Source organism: Sorex fumeus, unplaced genomic scaffold (genome assembly GCF_029834395.1).
Source record: "Sorex fumeus unplaced genomic scaffold, SorFum_2.1 ptg000034l, whole genome shotgun sequence".
In the NCBI taxonomy this organism is placed as follows: domain Eukaryota; kingdom Metazoa; phylum Chordata; class Mammalia; order Eulipotyphla; family Soricidae; genus Sorex; species Sorex fumeus.
Window position 1 is genome coordinate 44,061,920 of NW_026606091.1, and position 23,726 is coordinate 44,085,645.

General features: G+C 42.6%; 1 protein-coding gene across 1 annotated transcript in view; it reads right to left on the reverse strand.

Moving 5' to 3' along the window:
- Window positions 1–927: 927 nt before the first annotated feature.
- Window positions 928–23,726, reverse strand: part of FRRS1L (ferric chelate reductase 1 like) — a 35,394-nt gene continuing 12,595 nt past the window's right edge. The window contains exons 3-6 of the mRNA XM_056117118.1: window positions 19,109–19,193; window positions 16,184–16,322; window positions 12,668–12,914; window positions 928–1,581 (exon numbers count right to left, since the gene is read on the reverse strand). Of these exons, the coding sequence (XP_055973093.1) occupies window positions 1,409–1,581; window positions 12,668–12,914; window positions 16,184–16,322; window positions 19,109–19,193 (644 nt within the window). The 3' untranslated portion in view covers window positions 928–1,408. The remainder of the gene's footprint in view (window positions 1,582–12,667; window positions 12,915–16,183; window positions 16,323–19,108; window positions 19,194–23,726) is intronic.

Genomic DNA, 23,726 nt, shown 5'->3' on the forward strand with positions numbered 1-23,726 from the left:
TGTCTTAAACTTTTATTAAGATGATTTATTTACTATAGTACATATTTTGTCATACTCAACATATGCAGACTCTGACCACAAAATTAGCGGTGACTACTGATGAATACCTTATTAAATACGGTGGTAGGAGGCCAGAGAAAAAACACAGCAGGTAAGACGCTTGCCTTGCACGTGGTCCACCTGGGTTTGATCCTTGGCACCACATACGGTCCCCCAAACCTCACTAGAAGTGATCCCTAAGCTTAGAGCCACAAGTTGCCTCTGAGCACCACTGAGTGTGGCCCCAAAGACAGTGGCAGAAGAAACCAAATTTGATCTTCTAAAAATGCCCACTATTTAAAAAGCTGCAGAAGCATCTAAATATTGTTAGAATGTCTGTATTTTATTATTAATATAATTTTGTTTTCAGAAACACTAGACATTTTATTTTTCTTTTCTTTTTGGGCTGGGACTTTGGGCTACACCTGGTGATTTTCTGGTGATTAGGGACCACATGAGAATCTAGGGACTGAACTCAGATTGGCCGCATGCAAGGCAAGTAAGTACCTGCTATACTAGTTGTAATTTCATCTCTAACCTTTTCCAAATAGCAGTAAGAATTTTTGCTGTTTGAGGAAAAATGTTGGTTTTTTTTTGGGGGGGGCACACTCAGCTGTGTTCAGGAATTACTTGTGGCTCTGTGATCAAGAATCACTTATGGTGGTACTCAGGGAGCACATGAGGGGTCAGGCTTGGGTCAATCAAGTGCAAGGCAAGTGCCTTGATTCCTTTACTAGCCCTCTTCCCAACAACTTTGAATAAACATGAAACACTGATATTACTGTAATCTCCCCTTCTCTCCCCACCAATGTATAAAAAGTTCAAAGCATTGATACTTGACAGAAATTTGAAAAATTACTCTTTCTGAAAGACTATGCATTTTGGAGCAACCTATGACCTTCTTTTAATCTATCACACCAAGACTCTCTCTAGAGCTAGTTGGAAGACTTAAGTTTGTTTAGAAACAGGGTTTGAATACCTAGCTCATAACTCTACCTTGCTATGTATTATATTATTTGATTTCCTATCTAAGGCTACATGGCATGTAGGTTATAAATAGATAACCCTCCTGGGTCTCAACTCCTGTTCAGTAAGATGGCAATAATAATTTTCATCGAGCTGACACAGACGCGATAAGCTCAATTAAAAAAGTTTTGAAAGTTCTTAGAAAAGTTCGAGATACTTTCCCAAACCATGGTGTCATTATTAAACAATCTTCTTTTGCTGGAAAAGCAGCTTGCCTGCTTTGAAAAAAACAAAATTATGAGTCTTTTTAAAAATGATAGAAGCTAAAATTATACTACACATCCTTTTAGAAGTGATTTGTACTAAAGATTTTCTAAGCCCAGTGTTGGCTTTGCAGCTATGATTAAGGGGTTCCCATCAATAAGTAGAAAGTCAGGGCAACAATAAGAAGCAAGCAGAATGGAGAGGAGAAGGTCTGATACGCAGCTGATGGCATGAAAATGTCTTCATACTTGTAAATACTGACAACACGCTCGGATGTTGGTGGTGAATCTATATCATGTCGAGTGATAGAACCTTTAATAGAAAATAGAAAGGAAAGGAGAAATTGAAAAACATTACAGATTTCCTACATTAAAAAAATTACAGATTCATGATAATTTATGTAAACATCAGAAAAATTAATTTACAGTCTTTTGAATATGAAAGGCATGTTTATAAAGATTTAGAATCAGTCATGGGAGTTATCAGAATTCTCAATAACTGTACATTTAATGAAAACACTGTTAAATTTATTCAAAATACTGGCTGCCAAGAATCCACACATCCCCTATGAGAACAAAGCTATTGCGATCCCACTCTGTAGACTAGTTGGTACTATATGAAGGTCTATTTGTAAGGTCTATAATGATTTTTATCTGATTAATACCAAACAGAATAATTTGTTTTGTTTACAAATCCCAAGATTTTGGTTTTTTTTTTTTTGCTTTTCATTTTCGAGGGCCATACCCAGTATTGCTTAGGGCTGACCCTGTATCTGTGCCCAGGATGACTCTTGGTGGGAACCATATGCAGTGCTGGGAATCAAACCAAGGTTTGCCACATGCAAGACAAGTGTCTTACCCCCTGTGCTATCTCCCCAGCCCAAGAGCTACTGAATTTTTCCTTTCAAATATATATTTTATCTATAGCACAGTGGGTAGGGAGTTTGCCTTGCATGCGGCCAACATCGCTGACCCGGGTTTGATTCCTCCGCCCCTCTCGGAGAGCCCGGCAAGCTTCCCAGAATATCTTGTCCGCATGACAAAGCCTGGCAAGCTACCTGTGACATATTCGATATGCCAAAAACAGTAACAACAAATCTCACAATGGAGACGTTACTGGTGCTCGCTCAAGCAAATCGATGAACAACAGGAGGACAGTGTGACAGAACAGCTACTAAGAGTCCCTGAGAGCTGAAACCTTCTCAATGTACCATTTATATAGGTCATGAGTGGTAGCATGTCCTGAAGGGTCATGCTGTACCTATGTGTCTACCTGGCATAGTGAAGAGGGCCTAGAGTGAAAATACATCAGGTAAGGTGATTGCCTTGCACATGGCAGACTCTGGTTCAATCCTCATATCCCATTTGGTCCCCCTGAACACCACCAGGAGTAAGCCCTAAGCATCTCCAGATATGGACCCCAAACAAAAACAAAAACAAAATAGAATAGAAAGGAGAATTAGATTACCAAACAAGTTTTGGAATAGAAACCTTTGAACTGGTTAGAAGGAGAAAGAAGCTCCTTATAAATAATATTGATTAGAATGAATCAGAAAGTTGAATGATTCCAACTGAATAATCCCTAAGAAACTTGAATTAAGGAGATGAAGGCAGATGAGTTTAGAGCAACGATTTCCTTAGAAAGAGGGGTCTCTGCCTCAAATGCTAGGGGAAAAGGCAACTGGGATAGGAAAAGGACCATTATGACAAAGAGAGTTGGATAAATGATCACTCTGGACAGGAACTGCATGCTGAAAGTACGTAAAAAGTAGGTAAAGGAATAAACATAATAAGCTCTCAGTATCTGTGTCGCAGACCATGGGGGGAGGGGAGGAGAGAGAGAGAGAGAGAGAGAGAGAGAGTGCCTGCCATAGAGTAGAGGCAGGTTGGGGAGGGGGTGTGGCAGGAGGGAAACTGGGGTCCCTGGTGGTGGGAAATGGACACTGGTGGAAGGATGGATGTTGGAACATTGTATGACTGAAACCTGATCATGAACAGTTTTGTAACTGTGTATCTCACAGTGACTCAATTAGAAAAAAATAAAAATAAATTTTTTTTTAAAAAGAAAGAGGGCTTAGCATTGGGACTTTACAGGGATATCAAACTAGGGAAGCACTGCTAATGTGGATATATCAATCCCCTGAACCAGGTTCCATGCTAATTACAGTTTGGCACAAATCTGATTCTTCACGTCGCCCATGATTCTTTGCTCAACAAATCCCTCTCACCTCTCCTACCTGATGTCACTCATTGATCACCTAGATAGAGGCCAAGGCATAACCAGGCCCCTCTAGATCATGCCGTCCTTCAAAGAAATCTAATTCCAGTTTTCAAACCTAGGCTTGAAGTTAACCTCCCTGGAGAGAGGCTCAGAGAACAAAAAGTATGAAAGGGAATTCAAGAAAAAGAAGGGACCAGAGAGACAGTCCAGCAGGTAAAGCGCTTCCCTTGCACACAGCTGACCTGAGTTTAATATCCCAGCATCCTATACATAGATTCTCTGCCAGGAGTGATCCCTGATCACAGAGTCAGGAGAAAGCCTTCAGCATAGCTGGTTATGACCCCCAAAACTAAATGAAACCAAATAAGAAGCCCCACAGTTCACATATGGGCCAGTAATCTGTCTGTTTTGTTTGAGACAGTGAGGACTAGAAGTCCTAAGTAAGCACGTTGGGCAAAGACATCAGTGTTGGGAGTATTCTACCATGGGACTCATGAAAGGTGCTATTCTCAGGACAGCTCTGCACAGCCTGAAAGCAATTTAAGATATCAGCTTTCATTCTATCCTTACAATAATCCTATAAAGTTAGCATTTAGTAGTAGTAGTAGTAGTAGTAGTAGTAGTAGTAGTATCATTATTGTCTGGAGCAATAGCACAGTGGGTAGGGCGTTTGCCTTGCACGCGGCCAACCCGGGTTTGATTCCTCCATCCCTCTCAGAGAGCCCGGCAAGCTACCGAGAGTATCCCGCCTGCACGGCAAAGCCTGGTAAGCTACCCGTGACAATTTGATATGTCAAAAACAGTAACAAGTCTCACAATGGAGATGTTACTGGTGCACGCTCGAGGAAATCGATGAATAACGGGAGGACAGTGCTACAGTGCATTATTATTATTATTATTATATTACCATTCTAGACACAAAGAAATTATAAATTTCAGAATTTAAAGGCTATACACAGTTATCAAGAGGCAGAATCAATCCTCAAACCCAAACTGTTAGATTTCAAATCACGTTATTTTAAAATATGAAACAATTTTAAAATAAGTAATTTTTATTTATCCAGTCTAAGGTATCGTTTACAAGCAGAACTGCAGTTCTATTGCTGACCTGGGAAATAAACACACGGAAAGGCCCTCCCGTTGATCGTCGATTTGCTCGAGCGGGCCCAGTAACGTCTCCATTGGAGACTTTGTTGTTACTGTGTCTGGCATATCGAATACTCTCGGTAGCTTGCCGGGCTCTCCGAGAGGGGCAGAGGAATTGAACTCGGGTTGGCCATGTTGGCCGCTTGTAAAGCGAACGCCCTACCCGCTGTGCTATCGCTCCAGCCCACATGGAAAAGGTGTCATAAAACTAGAAGCATCAGAAAGGAGGAAAGAAAGGAAGAAAGAGAAAGAAAAAAAGGAAGAAAGGGAGGGAGGGAGGGAGGGTGGGAGAGAAGAGGGAGGAAAGGAGGAAGGGAGGAAGCAGGGGAGAGAGGGAAGGACTAAATCTCTAGCCCAATCAATTGGAAACAATTTAAGAGGAAAAAAGAACAGATTAGATCATGGATAGTTGAAGAATATACAAATAGGAAGAAGCAATTACCAGGAGCCAGAAAGAGTTCTCGTTACAATTACTGCAAACAATTTTCATTCTTCGTTAAGCCATTAAGCGGATCAACCAGAGAATGTTAAAGACATGGCATAATTTGATTTTAGCTTTCTCTCAAACGGGGGGGGGGGGGGAATCTTTTTCTGCCAAGGGCCATTTGTATATTCGTAACGTCACTGGAGCACCATGTAATGCAGGAAGCCAGGCTGTGGGGGTGAGCAAGAAGCAAGCCTATCCGTCCACGAACCATGGGTTCCCCACCCCCATTCTAAAAGATCTCATGATATCATTGGGTCTCTGCTGTAGAAATTCTGGAGAATTCTGACATTCAAAATGAAGTCTTCTGTGGGCTAGTCTCACCTTAGAGTTGGTAAGAAATGCAGAATCTTGGGCCTCAGACATACCAGAAGCTGCATCTTAATTACATAGCCAGACAACTCTTACACACACTAAAATGTGAATATTAATGGGCTAAATTATAAGATAAGTTAGTGGATCTGAGAGTTCCAGAATACAGTAAATCCTAATGTAATACTCTGCAATCCCTAGAGAAGTCTCCAGCTGCCCTTTCCAATTCAGTATTTTAGTATTTTATATATTAACTTTAAGAGTACTCCCTGTAATATATTCCGGGGGTGCAAAAAAGCACAGTAGAAATTACATTTGCACCTGTATGTTCATTGCAGCACTGTTCACAATAGCCAGAATCTGGAAACAACCCAAGCGCCCGAGACAGATGACTGGTTGAGGAAACCACGTGCACAATGGAATACTATGCAGCTGTTAGGAAAGATAAAGTCATAAAATTTGCTTATAAGTGAATGGACATGGAGAGTATCAAGCTGAGTGAGATGAGTCAGAAAGAGAGGGACAAACATAGAATGACTGCACTCATTTGTGGAAAATAAAATAACATAATATGAGACTAACACCCAAGGCCAGTAGAGAAAAGAATCAGGAAAACTGCTGCACAGTTGGAAGCCTGCCTCACGAGCTGGGGAAAAAGGCAGCTGGGACAGAGAAGGGATCACTAAGTCAATGATGGTTGGAGGGATCGCTCGGGATGGGAGATGTGTGCTGAAAGTAGATAAAGGACCAAACACGATGGCCTCTCAGTATCTGTATTGCAAACCATAATGCCCCAAAATAGAGAGAGAGTAAGAAGGAAATCATCTGCCATAGAGGAAGGGGTGGGATGATGTCGGGGTGCCGGGAAGGATACTGGTGACACTGGTGGTGGAAAATGAGCACTGGTGGAGGGATCGGTGTTCAATCAATGTATGACTGAAATTCAATCATGAAAGCTTTGTAACTATAGCTCACAGTCAGTCACGGTCCTCCCATTGTTCATCGATTTGCTCGAGCGGGCCCAGTAACGTCTCCATCGTGAGACTTGTTGTTACTGTGTTTGGCATATCGAATACATCACGGGGAGCTTGCCAGGCTCTGCCATGCGGGCGAGATACTCTTCATAGCTTGCCGGGCTCTTCGAGAGGGGCGGAGGAATCGAACTCGGGTTGGCCATATTGGCTGCATTAAAGGCAAACACCCTACCGCTGTGCTATCACTCCAGCCCTATAGTTCACAGTAATTCAATAAAAAAAATTTAAGAAAATTTAAAATAAAAAGAGTATGCCTTGTCTTGAATAGTGAGAACAAACATAGACTCAAAGTCAAAGGCGTTTAGACAATCCTGAAGCAAACCCCCTCAACTCTCTTGAAAAGGCTGGGATGGCCTTATTAATATCAGACAACACAGACTTCAGCCTCTAAAAGGTTATAGGCGATAGAGTAATTTCTTAACTAGCAAGGGATATGTACATCAGGAAGAAATCATACTCCTAAATATATATGCACCAACTGCTAACAGATCTCAAGGAGGACACTGATAGCACCACAATAGTAATTAGAGACATTAACACCACCCTGTCACCTCTAGTTACCACTCACTGCTCTGTCACATCCAGACTAAAACTCAGCAAGGAAATACTGAATATGCATTCTTCTACAATGCACATGAGACAGTCTCCAAGAGACACCACATGCTGGGCGACAAAACATACCTCCATAAAATCAAGAGGATAGAAGTCGTACCAACTATCTTCTCAACTCATGATGCACTGAAAAATAGAAGTTAATTACAAACAGAAGTGGAGAATTTTAAATCAAACACCTGGAAGTTAAACAGCTCACTACTAAAGAACCAGTGAGTCAGAGAGAAAATCAAAAGATTCCTGGAAACAAACAAGAACGAGGACACGAGCTACCAGAACTTGTGGGACACAGCAAAAGAGGTGTTAAGAGAAATGTTTACAGCTTTGCAAGTATTCATCATGAAGGAAGAAAGGGTTCATATAAATAACTTGAGTGCACAGCTCAAGAAATTGGAAAATGACCAATAAAAGGAGCTCAAAGTATGCAGAAGAAAGGAAATAATAAAACTTAGGGCAGAAATCAATGAATTAGAATCTATAAAAAAAATCCAAAAGATTAAAGAAATCAAGAGCTAGTTTTTCAGAAAAATAAACAAAATTGATGAACTGTTAGCAATATTCCTTTTAAAAAGTGTGCCATAATAAACAAAATCAGAAATGAAAGGGGTGGCATCACAACAGACCACAGAAATCGAAAGGAGCACTAACCAATTGCTTTGATCAACTATAGGCAAGGAAACAAGAGAACCGAGAATAAATGGATAAATTCTTGGACTCCTATAACCTTCCAAAGGTGAACCAAGAAGATATGGAGCTCCTGGACAGACCTATCATTATCAAAGAAATCATAATGGTAATTAAAAGTTTTCCCCACCAAAAAAAAGCATAGGCCCAGATGGATTCATTAGTGAGTTCTACCAAACCTTTACAAAAGACCCACTGCCAATCTTTTTCAGGTTTTTTTCAGGAAATTGAATAAACAGAAACACTCATGAACAATTTCTACGAAGCAACCATTATCTTGATACCAAAAGCAGATAGGGACAGCACACATACACCAAAAGAGAATTACAAACATATTCCTGATGAACTTAGATGCAAAGATCCTTAACAAAATGCTTGCAAACCAAATCCAAGGGGTGTAAGGATGGTTTAATATACATAACTCAATCAGCATAACACATCATATCAATATAAAAAAAATCATATGATCATTTCAATCGGTGCAGAGAAAGCATTTGAAAAGATCCAGCACCCGTTCATGATAAAAACACAACAGAATGGGAACTGAAGGGACTTTTTTCAACAGAGTCAAAGTCATTTACCACAATCCACAGCAAACATCACACTCAGTGGGGGGGAAAAAAAGCTTCCTGCTAAGATAAGGCACAAGCAAGGTTGCCCACACTTGCCAATTCTATTCACTTAAGTACTGGAAGCACTTGCCAAGAAGCAATTAAGCAGGATAGAGACATGAAGGGCACCCAGATAGGAAATGAAGAAGTCAAGCTCTCACTATCAGTGGATGACATGATACTATATTTAGAAAAGCCTAAATATGCTACAAAAAAGCTCCTAGAAACAATAAATCTTTATAGTAGAGTGGCAGACTACAAAAGTCCACAGCTTTCCTATATGCAAATACATAGAAGGCAAAGAAAAAAAATTCCATTCACAATTATGCCTCAGAAACTCAATTACTTAGGTATCAGCTTGGAAGCTGACATCACATGCTGGGGGAAAAGGCAGCTCAGACAGAGAAGGGAACACCAAGTAAAGGATGTTTGAAGGACTCACTCGGGATGCGAGATGCATGCTGAAAGTAGACTATAGACCAAACATTATGGTCACTCAAAACCTTTATTGCAAACTACAACACCCTAAAGGAAAGAGTGAGCAAAAGGGAATGCCCTGCCACAGAGGCGGGATTGGATGGGGGGATGGGGGGTGGGAGGGCTACTGGGATCATTGGTGGTAGAGAACGGGCACTGGTGGAGGGATGGGTACTCGATCATTGTATAACTGAAACCCAAGCACAAAAGTTTGTAAGTCTACAACTGTACCTCATCGTGTTTCACTAAAAAAAAAAAAAAAAGAAAAAAAAGAAACAGAAACAGAAAAATATGTCAGGGAAAAAACTGGGGGTTGAGATTTGCAGTTCAAAACCGTAAATGCCAACTGAAGGGATATAGAAAGAGACTACAGTGGTTAAGAGCCACACTGACTTCCATTCTACTGTCTGTTGTTTTACTAGTAACCAATTCTGAGACAGCAGGCAAGTTACTCAACTCGTGTCTAAGCCTCAATTTCCTCAAAAGTAAAATAACCCTCCATCATGTCTGTACGAATGACCAAAAAATAAAGCATTTTACTTCTCAAAGAAAAAAAGCTTGACCAAAGAGGTGAAAGACCTATACAAAGAAAACTATGAAACACTGCTAAAAGAAATAAAAGAGGGCATAAGGAGATAAAAAATACATACACCTGCCCCCGCGCCTGGTGTTCCTTCCCGGAGCCCCTTGGAGGGGAGCGGGTTGAGCTTTCCTCCCCGCCCCGACCAGGGCTCCGGCAGCCGAAGACCTCCAAGACCAGCCGCCACCATGCTGAGACCACTCTCCGCACACATGAAGGTACTGGCAGAGGGAAAAAGCCACGCGGGTTCCGGGGCCGAGACCTCCAAGCCTACTCGAATTGGAGTCGAGCATCTTCCACCCAGATCCTCCAAATTCCAGTAGGCGGGGGTCACACCCACCACCTGGCCCCCTGGCGCCGTGTAATCCCATCAGCGGCCAAGACTCAGAGACTATAAAATCCAGCTCCCGGACATCTTATCAGGACATCATTTTATGACATCTTATTATCTCATTCCTACTTTGGACAAACTTGCAGGCTATCGAATGTAGCCTGCCCACAGGGCAGAGTCTGGCAAACTCCCCGTGGCGTACCCAATATGCCAAATACCAGTAACAATGATGGGTCTCATTCTCCTAAAGAGCCTTGAATATAATCTCAGGGCTAGGATGAAAGAGACGTTACTGGGGCCTGCTCGAGGCAATCGACGAATAACAGGATGATGAAATGAAATGAAATGAAATGAAACCCTGCTCAAGGAATGGGAAGGTTAAGATCATCAAAATGGCAATACTCCCCAAAGCATTATACAGATTCAATGCAATCCCTATAAGGATACCCGTGACATTTTTCAAAGAAACAGCTCAAATAAAATAGATTTAAAATTCATATGGCACAATAACCACCCCATCACCACCACCACCAGAATGGCCGAAGCAATCCTTGGGAAAAATAAGATGGGAAGTGTCACTTTTCTCGACTTCAAACTGTACTACAAAGCAGTAGTAATTAAAACAGCATGGTACTACAATAAAGAAAATGCTTCTGATCAATAGAATTAAACACGCAGAGACCCTCAAGTGTATGATCAATTAATCTCTATTAAAGGAGCAAAAAACATAGAGTAAGGAAAGTCTCTTCAACAAGTAATGCTGGAAAAACTGGTGAGGCACATTCTAAAAAATGACTTAAACCTCTTCCTGACATTAGGTACAAAAGTAAAGTAAAAATGGATTAAAGACCTCAGTATCAGACCTGAAACCATAAGGCACCTAGAGAGAAACATAGGCAGAACTCTCCATGACACTGAAACTTAAGGCATCTTTAGATCCAATGCCACGCTGACTTAGCAACTGGAATCAAATATCAACAAATGCGACTACATTAAATTAAGAAGCTTCTGCACCTCAAAGGAAATAAAGACCAGAATACAAAGACAGCCTACAGATAGAAGAAGTTATTTGTGCACCATTTATCTGATAAGGGGTTAATATCCAAAATATATAAAACAGATAGAAAATTACAGGGAAAAAATCCAACCCCACCAAAAATGGGAAAAAGATGAACACAAGTATCCTCAAAGGAGAAATCAAAATGGCCAAAAAGCATATGAAGAAATGCTTTATCACTAATCATCAGGGAAATTCAAACCAAAACAATAATGAGATAGCTCCTTACACCACAGAGACTGACATCCATCACAAAAAAACAAACAACCAGTATTGGTGAGGATATGGGGGACTAGGGACAATTGTTCACTGCTGGTAGAAATGCTGACTGGCCCAGCCTTTTTGGAAAACAATATGAATATTCCTCAAAAACCTAGGTTGAGTTTACATACAACTCAGCAATTCCACTCCTGGGAATATTCCCCAAGGCCCAAAAGCATGACACTTAAAAGACATCTACACTCCTATGTTCATTGCAGCACTACTCCCAATAGTCAAAATCTGGAACCAATCCAAGAACAGATGAACGGATAAAGAAACTATGATGCATCTCAACAATTGAACACTATGCAGCCATTAGAAAAAAATGAAGCCAAGGAATCTGCTTATATATGGATGGACATGGAGTGTATCATGCTGAGTGAAATGAGAGAGATAGAGAAAAAAATTATTGCACTCATTTGTGGGATATTAAAAAAAACATAGTATGAGAATAATAACAAAGACATCAGAAATGAGGGCCAGGAGGAGTGGTCCATAGCAGATAGTAGAAAGCTTGCCATGGGTCTTTCAGGAAGTACAGAGAAGGGACCGCTATGACAATGACAGTAGGAAATGATCACTCTATCCAAGAATTGGGTGTGGGGAAAATTGTTAAAGTGATGTACATGATAACCCTTCAGTAACAGTGAAGTGTCTGTTATAGAGGCAGCCTGGAGTGGGGCTTGAGGAGGGAAACTGGGGACACTGGTGATGGGAAATGTACACTGGTGAAAAGATGAGTATTAGAACACTATATGATGGTGAAAAGAGATAAGTATTAGAACACTATATGATTTAAACTCAATCATGAAAAAATTTGTAACTGTGTATTACACAGTGATTAATTAAAAAATACATTTTGGAATTTATTTTCTGGAATCAGACACAGCTAAGATTGAATTTTCTGTGTTATGCTTTTAATTAGAAGAATTTGAGTAGGTTTCCTTAATCTCTCCAAAATAACTGTGTTGATGCTTCTTAAGGATATAGTATTAAGTGAGGACTTCGGAGTTTTTGTTGTTGTTGTTGTTCGTTTTTTGCTTTTACATAGCAATGCTCAGGGTTTACGCCTGGCTCAGCACTCAGGAATTATTCCTGGAGGTACTAAGGGTACAATACAGGATGCTGGGGATCGAACCCAAGGCAGCCACATGCAAAGCAAATGCCCTACCTGCTCCGGCCTCCTAAGTGAGAATTTTATAAAATTAAGTAGGGTCAAGGCCCCACATAGAGCACACAAAGGTTTGCACGATGCATCAGGGCTTACTTGATACTACTCCAACTATGCATCTCTATTGCTTTTCTTTTTTTTTTTGAGGGGGCCACACCCCGTGGTGTTCAGAGTTCACTTCTGGCAGTACTCAAAGGGACCAGTAATGGTGCTAGGATTGAACAGGAGTCAGCTGCATTCAAGAAAAGCACCTTACCCTGTATTGTGTCTCTAGCCCCAACATTCATTTATCATGTATTTGATAAGCCCATTATAGCCATCTGAAGGCAGGATTCTTCTTCTTTTATTATTATCCAAAGTGCTTATTCCATGCATCATGAATCTGACATTTAATACAGATGCCACAATGTCAACTTACCTTGAATGGCAGGACCCCAAGCAAAGAGGTAATACCAGCTCAAATGCAGATCAACAATGGTTTCTTCTCTAGGAACATTCACAGGACGTTTAAACCTGCAGGTGACTCGGTTGTTCTCAAAAACCCCTTCTTCATCCCTGGCAGGATTTCTCTGAATCTCCTTTGCCCACTGACCAACATTATAGAAGTGCTGTATTCGGACTCTGCCATTGTCATCATGAACGCAGGCCATGACGTCATCGCCACCCTAATATTGTTGATAAAGAGAAAAGTCAAGGTCAAGGTTCCATCCCTATCAATCTTTCCTGTCATAAGGAATATCACTCAGACATATGCATCCTATTACCTCCGTGATTGAAATGACACCCCAACATTTACTTTAAACGTCATTTAAAAGACTGAATTAAGTAATTTTGATTCAGAATAGCTGACATCAAGCGACTCCCAAAATGCTGTTTGGAGAAGATAGTATCACCAGCTAGCTTATATTTCTGCCAAAACACACACTAATCACAAGGAAACAACTGACAAATCCAAATTGTAGTTCATTTCTACGAAAAACAGAAATCCTGGCAAGTGGTCTTCAAAGAGGGCTGAAAGAAAGAAGAGAAAAGAAAAGAACCTATTTCCCAAAATAATGAACACTAAAGATAAAAATACATCACAACACATAGTTATTCCTAGAACAAAATTCTGTGTCAAAAAACAAATTCCTATGAAGGTCAGTACTGAGATAACTGGTAACATTTGAAAAGGGAATAGTATATTTGATAATACTATCAATGTTCAACTTCCTAAATTTAATAAACTATATAGAGAAAGCCGCTGACATTGAGAGAGTTGCTTAAATGGATAAGGTCAGGGCTGGAGAGATAGTATAGTGGGTAAGGTGCCTGCCGTGCACATACTGTACATGGTCCCCAGAGCACAGAACCGAGGAGTAAGTCCTGAGCACAGTCAGCTGTGGCCCAAACCTACCCCCCCAAAAAAAATTTAATCTGTGATTAATTTTTTTTAAAAAAAAGGAGGAGAAAAAATGATTTTAAAGACCGTTGGGGATGGGGACAGAGATATAGTGCCAGGGTTGAGGCATTTGCCTTGCATATGGTCAAGCCTGATTCTATCTCCGCATCACATATGGCGAAGCCCCTAAACACAGACGGGTCTCAATCCTGAGCAAGAGCCAGAAATAACCCCAGGAATAACCTCTGAGCACTATTAGGTGTAGCTGGGAAGGGGAGGGGAGGAAAGGAAAAGGAAAAGAAAAAGGAAAAGGAAGGAAGGAAGGAAGGAAGGAAGGAAGGAAGGAAGGAAGGAAGGAGAGAAGGAGAAAAGGAGAGAAGGAAGGAAGGACAGAAGGAGAGAAGGAGAAAAGGAGAGAAGGAAGGAAGGAAAGGAGGGAGAGAGGGAGGGAGGGAGGGAAAGAGGGAGGGAGGGAGGGAAGGAGGAAGGGAGAGAAGGAGGAAGGAAGGAGGGAGGGAGGAAGAGGGGAGGGAGGGAGGAAGGGAGAGAAGGAGGAAGGAAGGAAGGAAGGAAGGAAGGAAGGAAGGAAGGAAGGAAGGAAGGAAGGAAGGAGAGAAGGAGGAAGGAAGGAAGGAAGGAAGGAAGGAAGGAAGGAAGGAAGGAAGGAAGGAAGAGATGAAGGAGAGAAGGAAGGGAGGGAGGGAGGGAGGAAGGGAGGAGGAAGGGAGGAATGGAAGAAAGGAGGGGAGGAGGGAGAAAAAGAAAGAAGGCAGGCAGTCAGGCCAGCTGGCTTTTCAACGGCCTTTTAATTTGGTCTTTAGCAAAATGTCCAACGTAAGTTTGAAAATTCTTCTCTCACTCCTTTGCGCCTTCAATTCTAATACCCACACTATGAGGACAGATGAATTCCAGGACAGGGAACAGTCACTCACATACTAAGCCAGCACCTGGGTTTGGCCCAAGCCTACTATTTCTACTGAGTAGGAGATTACGGATGCATCAGTCTCACTGGTTGGACCATTACCTCATGGCCTCAACTGGGAAGAAAGGGTGGGAGCTGACCCACCCTGCGACAATCCCTGCAGCACTGACTCCCTCGCGCCGAACTACAATATCCAATCCACCAGCCAAGCTGCTCAGCGCTACCTTCAAAACACATCCAAAATCTTGGTGCTCCTCACCTCCCCCACTGTGGCAACCTTGGGTCTCAGCAGCCCTCTCACTGCAGGAGCTGAGGAGAAGAGGAAAGGCCACTACACTTTTGCCAAGATGCAAAGTCACTGAGGTCTAACCTAGGCTGGCACTGTGACATGCCATGTGATGGCTCTAGAAGCAAAAGGGGAGAATATGGTAGAGGCGCAGAGAGAAACTGAGGCAAGGGATGGACAATTTTCTAGATTCCTAATTCCAGGCCTGTTTCTGCTCAGAGTCCTTCCTGAGGTCCTGATACTTTTGCCCATGGGGCTGTGGGAGACTCACCTGGTGGCCCCAATTCCTGACTCCCCTGTAGTGGTAATAAATGCCCACACCTTTGCGAGGCTTCTTGGTGAAGGGTGTGGGGGGAATGGGTTGTACATCCTGCCCTTCATTCTGGACTTGGCTGCAACTGACTTTGTGCAATGGCGTATTAGTAGATGTGACCCAAGCAGAGGTTTTGAAATAAGCTTGGTTCTTGCTTTTCTGCCATAAAAAGAACATATTCCAGTAGATGCTGGTTCCAGAATGATTAGAAAAAATCTGCAGCCAGACCACAGATGAAGCCAAATCCAGTTGAGCTCCAGGCAATGCACATGCACACACGAGGGGCTCATCGTAGCATTACTGTGAAAATCCTGCTGAATACATGAACTAGGAAGCACTCAGAACCATTTGTAGACTCAACACAAATCTCCTTCTCTGTTCTTACAACCAATCTCTTCCTCTGTTCTCAAAATCAATCTCCTCCTCTGTTTAAGTTGACTTGAATTTTTTTTAAATTTGTTTTGGCTTTTCAGCCACAACTGGCTATGCTCAGGGATCACTTCTGGTAGATTTGGGGGACCATACCTGGGGCCAGGAATCAAACCCAGGGTGAGCTATGTGCAAGGTGGGCACCTTACCCACTGTACCATCTCTCTGGCCCAGGTTGAAGTTTTCAAACTTGCAGAGAGTAATTTTAACTAATGGAATATTTACAGTGCTCTCATCAGTTTCTCTGCTTGGCTTCCTACAAAAGAGTGAGATGCCAGAAATCGGGTCCTCACTCTTCAGAGTGGCACAACATCTCAGAGAAACATAACCAGGCTCAGCCTCTAGAATCAAGAGCAGGAGCTGGAGAGACAATACAAATGATAGGGTGCATGCCTTGCATGTGCGGACCCAGGTTCAATCCCCACCAACCCATGTGGTCCCTCTGAGCACTGCCAGGAGTAACTCCTGAGTGCAGAGCCAGGAGTAAGCCCTGAGCACCACCGGGTGTATGTTGTTCCAACACAAAACAAACAATTTTTTTAGTCAAAAATGGCACAGCAAACTAAAAAATATAATCAGTTTGTGTTGGGATTCACCTCTTACCATTTTCTTGTCAGAAGAGAATCCAACGGCTACCCAACCATCCGTGTCTGCGCTGAGCTCAAACTCCACATCAGCCCCTATTATTCGGTAGCTAAGGAAGTAGTCGCAGGTCTCGGCATTACAGCCGGGTTTGCCATATCTATAGGACAAATCCCAATATGTTACTGCTTCTTCATATGCATATTTAAAACACAATACAGACATCTGTATCATCTACTAGTCAAGCAATACTGTCAATAAATTAGATCTTTTTTTTTTTTTTGCTTTACTTTTTGTAGGGGGTGGTCACACCTGGCTCTGCACTCAAGAATTACTCCTGGTGCTGCTTGGGGGACCTTATGGGATGCCGGGGATTGAATTTAGGTTGGCCGCATGCAAGGCAAACACCCTACCCACTGTACTATCACTCCGGCCCAACAAATTAGATCTTTGCTACCAAAAATTTCAAAAACACCTTCTTCTTGACTTTACTCCAATCAGGAAGAACTTTGGAAATGATGGGCTCCACTTTATGTTAAAAAACAAGGGACTGGGGAACAGGGCCAGAGCCATAGTACAAACGAGTAGGCCATTTGCCTTGCATGCGGTCAGCCCAGGTTCAATCCCCAGCTTCCCACATGGTCCCTGAGGACTGCCAGGAGAAATTCCTAAGTGGAGAGCCAGGAGTGACCCCTGCGCATTTCAGGGTGTGGCCTCCTCAAATAAACAATATAGAAGTTGATCCCCTGGGCCCCTGAGCTCCTCTGAAGAGGAAACAAACAAACAAAAAAAAGAGGGTCCAGAGATGGGAAGAAACTTGTTCAAAGTTGCCAGTGTAGACTGTGTTAGTAGCTGTCTCAGAACTTGATGCTGGGTCTCTGAACTTAAGTCCCTACTCTTTACATTCTATTGTTTCTTAGTGCTACTATTTAATCGCTTTTAGTGGTAAAAATTCTCAAAGTTAACCATTTAAATAGTTTTTTGTTAATTAAATATATACCAAATTTTTGCTTGATGTTTTGGGGCATCACCTGGAAGTGCTCCTGGCTCTGTGCTCAGGGATTACTCCTGGCAACGTTCAGGGGACCCTATATGGTGCTGGGGATGGAACACAAGTGGGTCATGTACAAAGCAAATGCCTTACGTTCTGTAATGTTGCTCTGGTCCCTATACAAGTCTTTTTATTTACTAACTTTTATGCAACTAAACTAAGAATTCTATATTAATTTTAAATTAGACTATAAAACCAGGAATAGTTATGGTCATGGCCTTCACGCGATGTATAACTGATGTATAACTGTGATCCTCCTGACAGTAACTTTCTCTTCTCTGCAGTGTGCAACATATTTTGATGAATCGTGATATCACTGCGAAGCAAGGCTCCATTTTTCTCTGTCTGCACTGCTGCAAAACCCTCATTTGTATAATGCACCGAAAGAGGACCTCATCTGGTTTACACTGAGCATAACTGCAACATTTATTTTCCAATTTGCCGCTACTCTGCTGGGAACTGCCTTGACTCCGTGCTAATGCAATAACAAATTCAGACACTAAAGCCCAGAGCAGTAGAAAGTGTTATCCAGATAATGGGATTATGTATATAGGAATCTTTTAAAGATTAGATATACGAATTGCTGGAATAAGAGCCAAACATCTACATTTTTTGTCTAGAGGATTCCTAGATCCTTTAAGAGGCAGGAAACTCTGGTTTGAACACTGTTTCAACAGTGTTCAACATCCAGGATACTATCATCTCCCTCAGAGAGAAAGCAGACGAAGGAAGTGACACAGGCTGCCAAGGACTGGCCAAGGTGGCAAGCAAGGCAGGTCTCCTGGGGCAACCAGGAAAATATCTAAGTACAAGACAATGTAAAACCGGGATGAGAAAAATCAAAAGGTACAACGCTAAAGAGAATGGAGCCAAAAAAGCGTGTCTTTGCAAAGCAGCAGGGTACTTCCCCTCCGTCCCTTCTCAAAACTTACCCCTAATTACCATAATGGATCTGGGTGGCAACCTTCTCCAAGAATTCCTCCGCCCCTCTCGGAGAGACCCGGCAAGCTACCGAGAGTATTCGATATGCCAGACACAGTAACAACAAAGTCTCCAATGGAGACGTTACTGCATTACTCAATGTCTTTTTATCCTCCCCTCCCACCCCGGTGTTCAAAAAACAGGAAAATCCCCTGAATTCAATTTTTTTCTCCTTAGATCTTTCGCACTGAATATTCTCCACCCCTATTCCTCCTACAAAATCAGAATTTGGGGGTACATTTAGGCAGCTTGTTTCAGGAGATGAAGAGTTCCAAAAGAGAGAGGTTTTTCCAACAGAAAAGGAGTTTTCTGTTGGTATATATTTAATTAACAAACAAAAACAAAAATTTGGTATATATTTAATTAACAAAAAACTCCTTTTCTGTTGGAAAAACTACTGTTCAGATAGGAGTTTTGACGACTCGAATTTTCTCCGTCCATCCTGAGAGGAAACTATGAATAATCATTCATGGACTCATCAGTTACTGACACAAGCGAGTGACATCATCAATGCTTAATGACTAGTTAAGATGGTAGAGATATCCGGTAGGGCATGACTCATTGACAAATCATTGGGTGTCACAGGTACCTATCACTGTCTGACTCACCCACAATCCCTGCTGACTAAGCAAACACCATAATCTGGGTCATGTGATTCTTCTGCTTTTAGCCAACCAGTTAGGAGTAGACCCCTGAACCAATGGAAGTCCAGTCATACACGAGAAATCAGAGAAGAATGTTCCAATGCCTTATGGCATTCAAGCTCGGGCATAAATTCTTTCAGGCTGAAAACTCGCATGACCATCACGACTACATCCGTGATCCAAATGAACTGCATGCAATTTAAATACTTCATTGAGAAGCAAATGAATTGTCTTAGTCATAAAGTTACCCAACTTACAAAATCTACCAACCTAAAGCACCCCTTAGTTTTTCCACAGTCTTCCACTTTGATTTTGGCAAACGGGTCCACAGGAGGAGCAGTAGGGAAAGGGTAACCTAGGTAATCAGAATAAGCAATGGTTAGGAAACTCAGCAGTCAGTGTTCAATATGACTTTGACAAGTTTTGATCACATATGTCTAGAAACACTCTTGAGCTCTTCCATGGGTTTCACTGAAGCTGAATTTTCTTCTTCAGAGAGGGAGGACATAAACCAGGCTCACCAGCCTGGTTCAAAGGCAGAGCTGCATTCTTAGAGACAGACAGCATCTCCGACAGTTGCTGGTTTGTATTAATTGACACAAAGCCCACTTTCTAGTTTCCCCTAACCCATCCCTAAGCTCATAGTCCTTCTCAAGTTGTGTCTTACGTATTATTACTATTTAAAGGAATAGAAGGGTTGTTTTTTTTTCTTTGGGGGGGTTCCTTTTTTTTGGCCACACCCAACAATGCTCAGGGGTTATTCCTGGTGGTACTCAGGGGACCATATGAGATGTCGAGAATCAAACCCAGGTTGTTTGCATGCAAGGCAAGTACCCTACCTGTTGTATTATCTCTCCAACCCCTAAAACAGATGGAAATTTTTTAAGAAGCAACTTAACATATTCTTAGAAAAGCAGTATTTTACTATGATAACCAAGAAGGAGACACTGGCAACACAGGGCACTAGACAACAAGGGGGTGGGGAGGCACACATCTCATATGCCAGCTCCTGCTGTGCTCAAATCCTTGCCTGTCTTGTGTGAGGTACTACTAGGTAGCAGAAAGTCCTTCATATTCTCCCCTACACCATAAGGAAACTTGTAGGCAGTTACCTTGTAAATGTGAAAACATTGTGTGACTGAAACCTGATCAGGAACAGCTTTGTAACTCAGTATCTCATGGTGATTCAATTAAAAAAAAAAAGATAATTACAAAGGCGTTTTCAGCAGAACCTGGACCTAAACTTAAGGTTCCAGACTTGATGTCTCTATGCTTGCGATAGTGGGCTGGAGCGATAGCACAGCAGTAGGACGTTTGCCTTGCATGCAGCCAACATGGCCAACTCGAGTTCGATTCCTCCGCCCCTCTCGGAGAGCCCGGCAAGCTACCGAGAGGATCTCGCCTGCACGGCAGAGCCTGGCAAGTGACGTATTCGATATGCCAGACACAGTAACAAAGTCTCCAATGGAGACGTTACTGGGCCCGCTCGAGCAAATCGATGATCAACGGGAGGGCCTTTACCTTTTTACCTTATGCTTGCGATGCCACCTTGCTGTACTGTCCACAGCCATGTAAGAGGCCAGAAGAACCAGGACAGTCCAGGGTTAGGGAGGGCTCCCCCAACTGAACATTCATCCTCCATTTGTATGTGTCCCATTGGGGGCCAGCTCCCAGTGGTGCTCTGGGAGCCCTAGGGCCACTCCCAGTGAATCGCAGCCAACCAGCCCGGATAGCGAATACAAGGGCCCAAGGATGGGGGCTGCCCCAGGCCTCTGAGACCGCGTAGTAGGGACCTGGCTAGTGTCTGGAGCCTCCAGGATTACAGCTTGATAGGCTCATGGGGGCCATGTGGCACCAGCAGTTAAAAATACGAGTCCCAAACCCTGCCCTATTTTCAAATGTGTACTATTGAAAAAGGCAAGGCTTGTATGTTTGGGTTTTTCTTTTTCTTTTTGGGTCACAACACAGCGATGCTCAGGCGTTATTCCTGGCTCTTCGCTCAGGAATTACTCCTGGTGGTGCTTGGGGTACCATATGGGATGCCGTGGATTGAACCCGGGTCAGCTGCGTGCAAGGCAAAGACCTCCCTGCTGTACTATTGCTCTGGTCCCAGCTTGTATGTTTTTAATCCGCATAAACAATCCCCTGTAGCAAATAATTTTCCTTTGGAGACCTATCCATATGGAAATGTGAAAACTGTTAGTACTCCTGACTCAAAAGAATTCCATGATAGGGGGCCAGGTAGAGCTCCTGTCTTGCAGCGGCCAACCTGGGTTCAATGGGCAGCATACCCCATGGGCTCCTGAGCCGTGGCCCCTAACTGTGGTCCCCAAAGAGCAACCAAAGAATTTCATGATGTGCACCAAACCACGTTTCCTTATCTATGCTCCCAGGTTTCAACCTTAAATTGTCTCCAATGTTTGCTCTCTCAAATAAAACCACTTGAGCAGAGGGAGGAGGTAGGAGAAAGTGGGAGAGAAACTCAGGATGTGCAGTGGATCCTAATTCAGTCCCCAGCACTACATGTGACTCACTGAGCACTGCCAGGAGTCCCTCCTGAGCACAGATCCAGAAATAACTCCCAAGCATTACTGAGCATGGCCCCCAAATCTCTTAACTTTCCCCCCAAAGAAGAATCACTACCTTGACTCTATAAAATGGAACTATTCTGATACAAGAAAGAACATCACAGAAAAAAAGCAACAGATTGGTGGCTCACTAGGAGGGAATAATTCCAACATATGGGGCTGGAGAGTTATTACTGTAGGTAGGACACTCGCCTGCACAAAGCAGACCCAGATTCGATACTGGGCACCCCAGAGGGTCTCCCAAACTCTCCAGGAGTAATCCCTGAGCACAGCCTGGTGCAGCTCAAAAAAAAAAAAAAAGAAAAAGAAAAATTGCAACATCTGAAACTAATGGGCTGGAGTGATAGCCCAGTGGGTAGGGTATTTGCCTTGCAGGCAGCAAACCTGGCCGAACCAGATTCTATTCCTCCACCCCTCTCAGAGAGCCCAGCAAGCTACCAAGAGTACCTTTCCCACACAGCAAAGCCTGGCAAGCTACCCGTGACACATTCGATATGCCAAACACAGTAACAACAAGTCTCACAATGGAGACGTTACTGGGCCCGCTCGCGCAAATCGATGAACAACGGGAGGACAGTGCTATAGTGCTATCTGAAACTAACAGTATTATCAGGAATCCATACATCCTTATATATGAAGAAGACTAAAATCCAAGTTAGAAGAAGAGCAAAGAATAGGCACATCATTGAAAAGGAAACAAACTTGATTTTGTGGGGTTTTTTCTTGCTACAGTGGCTATGCCCAGGGCTTATTCCTGGCTCTGCTGAGTGACCATTCCTTGCAGTGCTTGAAAGACCATGTGGAGAGCTGGGACTGAAACCTGGATGAACTATGGGCAGGACAAGGCAAGTTCCTTGCTCAAATGTTTTGTTTGTTTTTCATTTTTTTAATTGAATCACCATGATAGACCATTACAAAGCTGTTCATGACGGGGTTTCATGAACAGCTCCAACCCCTTATTTTTGTCTTTTGGGGGGGAGTGGGTGGTTTGGGGTCACACCTGGCGATGCTCAGGGACTAACTCCTGACTCTGCACTTAGGAATCACTCCTAGTGGTACTCAGGGGACCATATGGGATGCGGCGATTGAGATCAGGTCAATCACATGCAGGAAAATGTCCTACCTGATGTACTATGCCCCCAGCCGCTTCTTTTTATTTTTAGTTATATTTTTGCCTTATGTTTCTGCCATCTCAATTTTCTTATGGTTCATCTTTTTTTTCTCGGAATGCTTTTTTCCTCATTTCTTAAAAATACTGTTAGTGCTTTTCTTGACTTACAGAAGCCCCTTTAGGACTTCTTTTAAGGTTGATTTTGAGTCTATAAAGTTCCTGAGCTGAGGGGTAGAGGGTAGGGGGTTGATGGGAGAGAAACTAGGGACACTGGTGCTGGGAAATGTACACTAGTGGATGGATGGGTGCTGGAACACTGTATAACTAAAACCCAATCATGAACACCTTTGTAACAGTCTAGCTCACATTCAATAAAAAAAAAAAACTTGAAAAAAAATAAAACGTTTGTTGGTGCTTATGCTCTTATGTTCATGAGTAAAGCTCTTTAGTAATTATCCCATCATCTCTGCCTGGCTTTGCTAATCAGGTGACGATCTCTTCATAAAATGAATTGGGAAACTGTATGTGTTTTCTGTCCTTTGAAATGACACATTTAAGTCTGGTCTTACCTCTTCCTTGAAACTTTTCCTAGACCTGATTCAGGAGGTTTCTTGTTTGGGAGATTTTTTTTTAACTGATTCAATTTTTTTATGAACTGCTCAGGTTTTCTAATTCATTTGAGTCTTTGTGTGTGTGTGTGTGTGTGTGTGTGTGTGTGTGTGTGTGTGTGTTTGTATGTGTAAAGATCACTGAAATTTTCAAGTTCACTTTCACAAAATGTTCTTAAAACCAGCCTCCGTTTTATATTGAGATTTATAATTCACATACCATAGAATTCACTCTATTCAAGAGAACAACTGATGGCTTTTAGTATCTTCACTGATTTTTTGCTACCTTTTTAGAGATTTCTCTGAGTGTGATTCTGGAGGAGATTAACATTCAACATATGCATCATAAGCCTGGGATGAAGCACGGTGCCCGCCCTAGAGAGGGGGCCTTGCCCGCTGTTGGAGTGGATCGAAAGGAATAACCTTCCCCGAGTGAGGGTGGGCTCAGCAGATGGCCTCAGACCTGAGCTGTCCAGACTCCCTCACGGTCTTGGGCCTGCCAGGGCTCCCTGCTGATTTTGGACTTGCCATGATTGCGTGAGCCAGTTCCTGAAATAAATCTCCCTTTATTCTTATACCCT